The sequence below is a fragment of the Hippopotamus amphibius genome, chromosome 8, assembly GCF_030028045.1.
Source record: "Hippopotamus amphibius kiboko isolate mHipAmp2 chromosome 8, mHipAmp2.hap2, whole genome shotgun sequence".
NCBI classification, from domain to species: Eukaryota; Metazoa; Chordata; class Mammalia; order Artiodactyla; family Hippopotamidae; genus Hippopotamus; species Hippopotamus amphibius.
In genome coordinates, this window is record NC_080193.1 from 134,995,633 (window position 1) to 135,008,327 (window position 12,695).

Below are 12,695 nucleotides of genomic sequence, written 5' to 3' on the forward strand. Positions count from 1 at the left end.
GTAATAAAATTAAGACTGTAGCACATCCAGATACTAAATCTTTAGCCAGGGTAATGGTAAGGCCAGCTTCATTTCTTAATCTTATTTCAGGAATTAGTCTTGTGTTGTAGTCTAATGTCTGAAAATATCTGTTTCATATATTTTGATCAGTTGCCTGATTGCTTACAGCAGGAGGCTAAAGATAATGCCAGTTTCTTCCTCATGTACAGAAGTGAACTTAGTGTTCAGTATTCTTTTTAGATTTTGATTCCAAAGCAATGGAACTATTTCTAAATAAACTAGAATGCGTTCATCTCTTAAAAATTACCATCTTGTTATTATTCCATAATGCTACCAATGCTCAAATTTGTTTTGGAATATTTTGGGGAGAAAACGAATTCAAATAATGTTCAAAGTAATCAAGAAAATCAGTCTTATCACGTTCTCAGGAATTCTATCGAAGGCCAAAGACCTTCCTAACTGAAATTTACTAAGTTCGCTGCCAATGAGTAAGTTATTCAACCTTTTTGGTATTGGTTTTGTCGTCTGTAAAATGGGCTATATCCTGGCCTATATGAATGGGGCCCTCTGGAATTGTGCAGCATGTAGCCTGGATAGCTGCAAAGCAGTAGCCCAGGCTATATCAAGATGCTTTCATCTGAAACCAAATACTCAAATCAAAATGGCTTATGCAATAAATTATCTCACCTAGCAAAATGCTCAGAGGTAGTGTGGCTCTAAGATGAATTAATTTGATGGCTCATGTCATCAAGAACCCAAGTCCTTTCCATCTCCCTCACTCCCCCCACCTTCAGCGATACCGTTATCATCTCTCAGGTTTGTCTCTGCATAGCTAAGTGGTGGCTGCATCATGGCCTCCCATAACCATCTCCAAAGACCAAAAGGGACAGAAATTCTCCTCTGAACTTCTCCAGAAGTCCCCCCAGGAAACTTTCTCTCATATGTCACTGCTCAGAATTGCAGCACATGCTCATTCTTTAGGCAATCACTTACAACAAGAATGGAATTACCATGGTTGGCTTACTAATTAAAAGATTTACCTTCCTGGGGCTAAAAAAGGGTCCACTTGCCTATGAAGCGTATGGCCAACCAACATCCACAGAGTGGACAGAAGGAAGGAGACAAGACAGCCAGCTACTGAATAGGCAATTAAAGTGTCTTCCACATGAAAAATACCTATACAGTAAAAAGCTACTTAACTTAAGTGAAATAATATATATGAAAGTAACCCACATCTCAATTATTATGTAATGTTATACCTCAACCTTTAATCCTCAAACGGCATCATTCAGTATTTTCACGAGTTACATTTACCAGCTAAATTTACCACACTTGCTTTGTGACTTTTTAAATATTAAAAAAGCACATTTGTTGCAGAGATGTTGTGATATATTGATAAGGAAGATGACAAAGATGTTAGTCTTCCCAAATTCTACCAACCAGAGAAAAAAGCAGTTAACATTTTAACATATACATCCCTGCAGGAAAAAAGCACTAACATTTTAGTATATACATCCCTGCAATGTCTGCCCCATGCTGAGTGCATTAAATATAGTTTAACATTCTATACTATAACCAGGCTTTTCACTTAATTTACCAATATTAATATAGATTTTCATCATTTTTAATGGCTAAATAGAATTGGCCTTTGTTTTTAAAGTCACTTTGATATTCAAAAGAATTGAGATTAGCTGTAATGAAGGTATTCAGAAAAACAATATTGAAAAAGGAGCTGTAAACATATTTGGAGAATTGGAAGAATCATGAGATGAGTACATACCTTTCAAGGCCTTCTACTGTCTGCATACAAACCTGCCATGTAAATGTCTCATAGGCCTTTGGTGATGTAACCTGACCTTGCTGAACTTTCCTTTCATCTCCACACAAGGCTTATTCCCAACTGGCTATATATAGGTCTCTTTCATTCACTAATGAATTCCTCTTTAAGATTCAACCATATTCTTTGATATCCATTACCCATGATTATTGGGGCTATTTTTTATTAAAGAACATGGTAAGAAGTTTGTTCAGAGAGAATAAGCGTACTCTTAGAAGTCCAGCTTGATACTTAGTTAAAAAAATTTTTTTTAAAGAATGCACGACATACAACTCACAGTATACCCCATAATGCTTTTATTTAGTCATCCACGTGAGAAAACCCAAATGATATTCGTATGTATGGTCAGGGCAGAGAAAGTACAAACAGATCTCAGTATTAATTTTGCCACTGCCTCTCCCTAGATGTAGTGCTAAGGTGCAAAATTCTCATCCAGTGAAGGCCCACAGGAGCAAAAATATCTTTTCCTTTAACCTTGCATTTAGCCAACTCCTTTTCCATCACACTTCCAAGCACTGCTTTTGCTACAATCACTCGTAAGTCTACACGAGCCCCAACAATACCTAAGAACTCTCAATATTTTCTACTCACCTCCATTTACCTGAGCTTTTGCCTGCTCGCCTCCTGAATGTTCCGTCTCTTGAATATCATTAGCTGAAAATAAAATTTGGGGCAGTTTTATAGTCCCTAAAAAGCAGATAGGGTTAGATATGATGTCTACATAAAACAGAAACTACAAAAAGGCAAATCAAAGTTGAAGCTGCTGCTAAGGTTGGAGACATTGCTCCATATTCCTCAAAACATGGTATTCAGATTCAAAATCTGTAATAAATTGTGAAAAATAATCCAAACAAATATTGAATACTGGTTGAGAGGTAGGGGGAAGGATCCCCTTCCTCTGCGAGCAGGAGTGTAAACTGGTGCAGTCATCTGGAGGGCAGTATGGCAACAGCATGCAAAGTAAGTGTGCACGTACCTAACAACTTGGGGGTTTTCCCCTGCATACAGATCCTAGAGAAACTCTTGACAGCGTCGATTAGTTCTCTATTGCTGTGTAACAAATTACTCAAAACGGAGTGAATTAAAACAACAATAAACATTTATTATTCCACAGTTTCTATGGGTCAAGAATTCAAGAGGGTCTCAGGGTCTCCTGTGAAGTTGCAGTCCAGATGTTGGCCAGGGCTCCTGTCACCTGTTTAACTTGAGCTGAAGGATCCTTCTAAGATGCCGCTGTCACATGGCTTGCATGTTGGTGCTAGCTGTTGACTGTCCCATGGGGTGGCTACAGTGTCCTCAACAACACCGCAGTGATCCAAGAGAACAAGGTGGAGACAGCAATGTATTTATGACCTGGTCTGGGAATTCACACATCACTCTGCCGTATTATGTTGGTCACACAGGTGAAACCTGATACAGTGTGGGAAGGGATTACACAAGGGCATGAATCATTTGGGACCATCTAGGAAACAGCTTACACGCATGGGTCCACAGAAGACATGTATGACAACATTCACTGCAATATTATTTGCAGGGACAAGGAGTTGCAGGCAACTTAGGTTTTCATTCTGAGAGACATTTGAAAGTAAAATGTGGTACATGCCTGTGACAGAATAATGAACCAGATTTATGTACTCTTTTTTCAACTTAAAAGAAACACAATTAGAAAAGCAGAATGAGATGTATAGCATAATGCAACTGATACAAGTTTAAAAAACTGCATATATATTTTTTCCACACTATATATTCTTAAAGATGGATGTGTTGCTGAATACATATATAAAAGACATATGTGGTTGTATATGGGAGGGAAGGGAATTGAAGAGGAGCTGAAGGAAGAACTACGAAAATGAAAGGAATGAGGGGCTTTGCAAGAATCATCTGAAAAGTGTATCATGAAGTGAGGAAAGGAATTATCTCAATTCTATGTAACTGAGGTTTAAAAAAAAATTTTTTTTTAAGATGAGTTGTAACGTGGCCCAAGTAGCCCTAAGAGATCTAAATGAAGCAAAATTCCTAGCAGATAAGGTTCTACTAGTTTCCCTGTGTTGTATTTTTTATGAGTGATGTTCCTGTGGAAGGAAAATTTCAATTCTCTTAAAATACTTCTCTTATCCCCTTGTTGGAATGAAATTCTTTTAACAGAACACAACTTCTTTTGCTTCTCAAATGCAAATAACCTTGAGAGAGGTAGCTCACAAATACAATTTATAAAAAGGAGTAAATCATTGATATCAGACTTCCATGTTAAGGATGTGTTTCATGGGAGGCTAAATGAATAGGATTTTAAATTTCTTGAAAGAGTGGGGGGGGTGGAGAGGATAGAAAAGAGAAGGAGCACAGAGGGGGTGCATTAAAGAACTAAAGACAGATCAGATCCCTCATGATTTTGACTAAAAATAGTGCTTTTAACAAATTTCATTTTGGAGTTGAAAGAAAAAGAGATCACCTTGCATTTATGGTAATTTAGTTCTTTTGAGTTCAAGGTACACCCATAGATAAATTTTCACGTGTTTAATTTTTCACGTTAACAACTAAATAAATATATTAATTTACTCTCCGGATGTTGTTTCAAGCTGATGACTTTTTTGGGGGTTTAGTAGTAGTGGATTGATTGGTTTATCCTTAGGATAAATCAAAATCTAAACTTTAGGGCAGGCCTGTCTTTTATAATTTATAGAGCAATCAGAACTAAAATGGAGAAGATTCAGGTTAAAGCCTAATTTATCTTGGTGAAAGCATGTTGTGTATGCTTGTAACTGTATGATAGCAGAGGGTTAGGAAAATGTTTTCATATTTGAGGAGAATAATAATACTGCTTTTACTGAGGATACACTGAACCTGCGGCACTGTGAAGGCAGGAGTCACTCACATAACAAGTGATCCACACGGGTACTGTAACAGCTGTTCTGGAGACCGACTGTGGCCCTTTGGAGATCATGGCCACTACTTCTTGAACAGCTACTCCTGCTGAGTAACAACAGTGAAGACACCAGTCTAAGGTAGCCAATAGTCACCAAGCTTTCTTTTTATCAGCTTATTCTTTTCTTTCAGAAAATTATCACTCTTGAAAAACTGTTCTTTGTGTGTAAGTATTTTATTTCTCATTTACCCCTCGGACATCAGACATGTTAATATCAACCCCTTAAATGCCACCTAGTATAATGTAAGCACATATGATCCCTAAGGCAGAACACCCCCATGAAGACGACTCCCCACGGAGCATCTGGAAGCCAGTTCTATAAACACAAAACACACACACTTTATTCACAGCATCACCTTCTTCTCTGTTCCACATGGTATTTTTGATTGAGCACCAGCTCCTTAAGGCATCACTGTAATATTTGGTTAACAGAAACTGACATATTTACATAATAACAGCTGATTTTCACATAAACCTTCACAAACAATCTAGGAATTTTGGAAAACACTCTGTGGCTATGAAGCATTTTAAAGTTTAATATTTCTTCAAAACTTTTCTATTCTCCCTTCACTACTTATTAAAAGCCCTTTACGAAGGACACTATCTAAGGATCACTTCTCCACTAGAATGTAAGCTCCATGAAGGCAGGGCCTGTGCCTGTCTTGTTCATCAGTGATTCCTTAGATCCTAGCAAGGCATCAAATTATATTTCATGAATGCTTGAACTTGTATCTCATGCCTTATACTAGACAAATTTATAGGATCAATTTTTCTTATTGACAACTGGATTGTATGTCTACAACAGAGATATTTCACCTATCAGAAAAAGATCTTAAAAAATTCTAATATTTTCATACTGAAATTGTGAAATAAACAATCAAATATGGTCCACAGAGGTTCAGAGACTCATGAAAGTCACATCACTTGACTTAAGACCGCCTTCCTCCACCCAGCCCAATGTTCTTTGAACCATACTCTGCTGCCCCTCCTTTATGATTCTGAAAAAGCAAACTTAAATTAACTAGTTTTTAAAAAAAAAAAAAACTATTTCCAGGTTGATTAAGAAAAACTAAAAAACTAGTTTGTAAAAGTCTTTTATTGTATCCGTGCCACATATAGTAGTGAAAAATAACACTCCTAAAAAAAAAGAATGCTACCTTTTCCACAACATTTTATTTTAAATAAAACTTCAAGTACTCTTACATAGGTACAAAAAAAATTCTGATCTATTTGCCTCCAACAGGCCACCACAACACACAGTAGATAAAACACAGTGGTTACAAATGTTTTTTCAATTTATTTCTGAGGCAAGGCAAATGCGAGGGAAATGTTTCTATGAAAAAATACTGTGTGCGTAGGAAATTGTCACAATTTTATTCCACATGGATACAAATGATTATACTTTAATTTAGGCCCTGGTGGCTTAAAATTATATAACAAAATAGAAAAAATGGAAAACTAATATCCCCTACACCCTGTTTCAAAGGCAGGCACTACCAAGATCAAGGAGACGCCACAGTGTTGGTAGAGGATAATTACTGTACAAGCTGTATAGCTATAATTACCTTCAGACTAAAATAAAATGCTACAATCCTTCTAAGGCATAAACAATAATGTCTGCAAACAATATATACACATAATACATATTTAAAACAAGACTTAATATAAACAATAATGAACAGTATATACATGTCAATTTTTCTTCACTGTCTTGAAATACAATTTAACTACACAAGTGATGCAGCGACATATATATATATATAAATGTACTTGTAACTCTACAGTAAAGTTTATTTTTGGTGCTTTTATAGCACATCAGTGTAAACAGTTTAACTTGGCTTTGTTTTATATTTTAAAACATTCCTTGTTGTATTTTCAAGATTTAAAGCAATTTTTCTAGTTCTTCCTTTTCACAGAAAACGAAGATTCTGGATGTGGTTTAATCATAAATAATTCATAAAATTAAATACATTCACTAAAAAATAAACTACAAAGTAAAAAAATGAAAAATAGATATTTATTGAGAGGGAAAGGAGAACCATTTCCCACGTTAGAGCTCTGGTGTTGAATATTCAGTGCGATTTGATATATTTTAATTGCTATTGCACTATAACACCCTTTCCTTTGAAAATTCTTTGGGTGTGCTTCCCTGTTCTACCTAAATTAGCTGATAAATCACACAAACCAATAACCAAGGGCCTTGGTTGTTGTAGGAGTGAAGCCTTTAAAAATGGTATCATTTTTCTGATACCTTTTTTTCTCGTGATACTTATTTTAAGGAAAAAAAAGTCATTATGTATGTGCCTTGCACATGTATGTAAATATAGTTCACATTGCTGGTCTCATTTGTCCTTGTTTAAAAGGAAAAAAAAAGAGAGAGAGATTATTATAACTTCAGCTCACTTTGAAAGTATCTGTCCACTTTTTTTCAAAATACTTCCTCATACTGTGGCCAGCTCTGCCTATATCAGAATCATCTTCATTAAATGTTTCACAGTTGTCAAAAACAAGCCTGACATCTAGAGCAAAAGTTTCAAGGTTTGGATACCTGGAAGAAAACACACGATTACAGGTTGCTTTTGTAGGGTGGTTTTGCTTTGCAAACAAATGAAGAGGTAATAAAAGATAAAAGAAAACATAATACTGAAAGGAAAAAGAAAAAGATTAGGATACCTGCATTTAAACTGACAAAACATTACACCCTCTTATAAGTGGGACAGTTAAAAAACTGCATGTGTTCTGGACATATAGAATTTAAAGACAGGTTAGATAGAAAATATATTTCTCTTGAAGATCAAGATATATTTCAACAAACTAGCATTTTTCTTATATCCAATTTCCTGTTCGACCTGTATCACAATTCTGTTACAGGACTCAACCCACTTGATGAGTTTATCAACTCTGACCAACTGTATCACTTGTAGTACCCTAGGATTCACATTCAAAAATATTTAGCTGCAGTAGAAATAACAAATGCTTCCTATGCACTATGAACATGACAATTGCCCTGTAGCTTTTACATACATCCCAGGATAGATCACTCTGTGTTAAACCTCAGTCCTTTCCCATTTCTCTTCTTCTCTCTTCAGATATGCTCTTTTGCTCAAACACTGGCATGTGATGATCCAAAACAAGCAAAAAAAAAAAAAAAAAAAAAAGCACGTGCTCTCTCTTTACTGGAGATAACATTATCAGGGACTGCCTTTCAATGAGAGGCACTGTGAACTCAGTGTTTTTTTTTGGTGGGATAAGCCCAGTTCTCTTTCCCTGTAAGAACACAGAGAAGAGAACTGAAAGGTGCATGAATTCTCCTAAATTTATTAATAAGGAAGAAGTGGTGCATTTCAAGCCAAATCAATACATTTTGAAAAAGGGCTTTTGGAAATTCAAATTTAAATTAATTCTAATTTATGATAAGTTGGATACTAAAATAATTTACCCATTAGATATACCTATGAAGCACACACTGAAGCTCTGAGATCTGCTAAAGGTGGAATTATTTCTTTGATGAAATACCTTGTATAGTCTTTTCAATCCTTTCTTCTAATATGTGCAATAATAAAAGAAGAAAATTTCTTTATCTGTAATGAGCTCACAGAATTGTCAGCTCTATGTAACCTCACCCATTTTCCTTTTCTTCCAGGAATTATTATCTTTTTTAATTGAGACAGAATTCACATAACATCAAACTAACCATGTAAGGTAGATAATTAAGGCATTTAGCACACTCACAATATTGTACTGCCTAGTTCCAAAACACTGTCATTACCTCCAGTTACCTGCATTAAGCACTTACTCTCTATTCCTTCCTTCCCAGCCCCTGGAAACCAACGTGTCTTTCTGTTTCTATACATTTACCTACTCTCAACATTTCACATAAATGCAATCATGTAACGTGGGGGAATAATTTTTATAAGATATTTTAAAGTTACCTTGAGAAATATTTATCTCTTTAGACTGTTCCTTACTATAAGTAAAGGTTAATGATTAATACTAGGGAGATAAATCCAGGAGAGAATTCTAAGTGAGATTCTAGGTGAAATAAGTGCATAAGCCACATCCGTGCCCTTCTTTTATAGAAGGAGGGGGCAGCTGATGGAACCCAGAAAGATTCATTAAAGTAGGCACTTTCTCCCCTCTGTTCTCTAAGTTTCTAGTTTAAAAATCTGAAATACTGTATGTGAGTTTGGGTCCCAACTCATTAATCTGGGTTTAATAAAGCAACTTGAAGTTAGAGGCGCCTGAATTCTCTGAATTTTGCCTCCCACGTTGCTGGCATCACAAACAGGATTATAAAGAGCTGCTTCTCTGTGCCTGCCTCCGCTATGCCCTCCTCCATGCACTACGACCCATTCTCAAAAGGGAGCTTGGTTTTCCAGATCTTCTGGTAATTGTGTGTTAATGTGTAAGCCTGTTTATTTTGAGGTTTAGGTTCACCCTCTATCCAGGAACTGGAGCATTATGGAAGCTAAAGTCGGGAACTGAACGCTGGGAGGGCTTTCCTGCATAAGTCTCTGTCCTGACCATGATGACTAGGAAGTCCACTGCTACCCCCTCAGTGTCTGATTATTTTGATAGAAAAAGCAAAAGAACCAGTTCATATATAGACAGAAGTTTTTGCTATCTGGATCATGTTAGAACCAATAGTTTTAATGTTTTCTGAATTTGGGCAGGTCCCTTTGGAAATTAAAAAAAGTAATAAAATGGAACAGACATCATTCTTTAAAAGACTGACAATTCAGCCTCTGGAGAAATAAACTAGTCATTTGGCCAATCTTGTAAATCATGTGATACATGTAACACAGATACAGATCTTTATGAGTTAAGTTCTACTCAGCTCTTCTAAATTGAGTGTAAATTATAGATTAGTGACTTCACCTAAAGACTATCCAGGAAGAACATAATAATGATAACACTAATAATGTAATTAAATACATTTTATAGTTTTTTTTAATGTAAAGTTCCTTCCTTCTCCATATTTTTTTTGTGACTTTGCCTGAAGTGATGGGCACCGGCTACACTAAGCTAAACTGGTATGCAGGAACAAAGGGAGCAGGGAGAACGTAGATGCGTAGCTCCTGGCCATTCACATGTGGAATGCTTTTGTGTGGGCTTGTTTTGTAAGTGAACAGCTTTACTCTTGTGGCTCCAAAACATCTAGAACCAGTGTCCGATGTCCAGAACCAACTAAAGGCCACTATCTAACAGCTGCTACGCTCTGGCAAAAGTCTGAGGCAATCTAACAAAGATCATTAACTGTGGCCACAAGTCATCTTGCTCTTTGGATAGGATCACAAAGAGAACATGGTAGAGAGGAGCAAATAATAATTTTCTTCCACATATAATAAATCCAATTTTAGTATTCTCCAACAACCCACAATAAAGCTTTCAGTATTTAAAATTTCTAGTGATCTTCTATCTCTACGTTGTAATAATCTGAAAATATTACAGAGTCGATTTTTATTAAATCCACATGAGATAGTGTCAATATTCCACTGATGTACAATACAAGCTCTAGCTTACATGTTATTTACTTTGGGAGGCTTTCCTGAGACTTTTCCTTACCTTCCAGGCTGGGTTTGGTGCCCTTCCAATGTCAAAAAGCTTTATCACACTGCTTTTTCATTATTTAAAATAATTTTAATTGATTTGTCTTACAAACTATACTACCCTAATCAAACACATACACACCCCCTCTCCAAAGGCGGAGACTGTATCTTTGCTATTAATGTATTTTTGGCTCACTAGAAAAGGACCCAGCATATACCAAACATTCATTAAATATTGAACTGAAATGATTTACTTACTGTCCACTACTTAATTTCTCTCTAATTGTGGAAAAATCCATAGGCTTCTTAATAACTTTCTTATAACCAGGAACAAGTTTCAAGTTTACAGGAAGTAGAAAAGGCCATGCATCCTCATGAGTTTCCATTTCAGTAAGGATCATACTAAAGAAAATAATGTCTGAAATCAGTATCTATGCTTCAGAAATATCTATTTTTATTAAAAATTCAGCTTTCACAATCTTTCAAGTAAAAAATGCAAATTAAATTATTTAAAAAGATAAAAGAATATATTTACTTATACTGTAGGCTTTCATTTCCTGTTTATACAAATTGTCAAAAAGTTGCCTTTAATGTCGTAGAAGATGTCTAAGCAAATAAAATGGGAAGTTGTAAATATATAGGACATGAAAACTGAAATAATACCTGCAAAGAGCTAGGTCCTTGGAGTCATCTCTTTTAGGTTTCTTAACAGAAGTAAAACTTTCTTGTTTTGACAAGTTAATAGAAGTGTTTTCCTCCATTTTTCTTTTTTTCAGGTCTTTGATTCCTCTTTTTAGTGAACTACTTGTAGATGCAGAGTCTTCATCTTCAGTATCCCCTGTTAAAGTTATTTTCTTGCCTTTTTTTGCCTCAGTCTTTTTTCCTTTGACATGAAGTTTTTTGATTTTTAGAGTCTGACCACTTGCCTTTAATTTAAAAAAAAGGAAATGAGGTATAAGAAAAATAACTGTCTACAGACTTTGTATTATTTTAAATTAGGAAAGTCTGACAGGGCACACAAAAAGAATTATTGTCTCTGATCTAGAAGGTTGATAATTCTACTGTTTTCAAGACAGATCTATGAATTTGTTCTCCCATAACATGAGACAAAAATCTAATAAAGCATGAAAAATTTATTTTAGGAATTCTTAAAATTTGAAGACGTTGATCTCATGGTAATCCATTTTTGGTACTATAGAACTTATCAGTGGTATTTCTTTAGGTCACCAACTGAATGAGTTTAAAGATACAAAAGTACTATATTTTGGAATACAATATAATTAAGAACAAAGGTGAATATACACAAAAATATAGATCTTATTAATAAGAAAGTTGAAGAGAGAATCAAAAAGCTAGGGCAAAACAAGGAAAATAGCTCATGAAGTGTCAAATAGAGAAAAAGTCCTTTGTAAATGATCAACTCTACTGGAAAGAAACTGATATTTCTTTCTAGATAAAGAAAAAAAAAGCATTTTCTATAAGAATAGAGTTCCACAAACTTGTGATTACCAGGTGTGAACAAAGCAGAAGTGATGGAAAGAGGGAAAAAAATGTCTGTTTTTGAGGAAAACAATAAAGAAATAATATAAAAGAGATTATATCTGGAATCAAAGAATATGAATTCCAGCTACTGCTCTGTCAGTAACTAGCTATGGAACTTTGTACAAAAACATCTGTGAGTCCGTGTTTTCTCACCTCTAAAATAAGAAAGGTCATTCTAGCTCTAAAATTACACAGGGGAAAAAAACCCTCAAAAAAACTCAACATGGCCTTATGCAATCTAACTACAGAGTGCAGGCAGCACACTGATGTAACAAGAAGCTCCCACCCTACCCCCCACTTCAGAAATAGGGAAATAAATCTGTATTTTCAGATTTTACAATATTGCAGTGAATATAACAGATCAATATTACAATAAATATACAATATTATAATAAATATAATAGAAGATCATAGAAGAGTATCAGTGCAAAGACCATGGTAATATAAGGTTTTTGTTTTAGTTTTCCAGAATAGTATTTATCCTTTTTTAGAAAATTATTTCCTCTCTTACCCAGATGATTAAGAAATCTTAGACTTAAGACTTAGAGTCAGATATCAATCTAGCTATAATTTAAAGTTGGATGTATTCTTGAATTTGGCTGAAAAAACGCTTCTCTGGAGTATTTCATATAAATTTTTTTGAGGATTTCAGGACCTCTTCTAGCATTAGTTTTAAAAATTGCTTTTAATCAAGCAATTAAAATTATTTGGTTCTCTACTGGTAGGTTAAAAGTACAGTTAAGAGGTATTTTAATTGGCTAAAATAATGAGACAAAGCATAAATCTAACCGTCCCCATACCATACGAAAGAACCACTGCCCCTGGAAACTAACTGGACTAATTA

The 12,695-nt window shown here is 35.1% G+C and overlaps 1 protein-coding gene across 25 annotated transcripts in view; it reads right to left on the bottom strand.

Annotated features, from left to right (window-relative positions):
* Positions 1-2,818: 2,818 nt before the first annotated feature.
* BAZ2B (bromodomain adjacent to zinc finger domain 2B) overlaps positions 2,819-12,695 on the bottom strand; it is a 365,031-nt gene continuing 355,154 nt past the window's right edge. For 7 of the 25 annotated variants that reach the window (XM_057745075.1, XM_057745077.1, XM_057745076.1 and 4 more), the window contains 3 exons: positions 10,973-11,235; positions 10,568-10,711; positions 4,819-7,308 (listed from right to left, as the gene is read on the bottom strand). In XM_057745075.1, the coding sequence (XP_057601058.1) occupies positions 7,155-7,308; positions 10,568-10,711; positions 10,973-11,235 (561 nt within the window). In that variant the 3' untranslated portion in view covers positions 4,819-7,154. The other 18 variants (XM_057745056.1, XM_057745059.1, XM_057745063.1 and 15 more) reach the window with 9 other exon arrangements.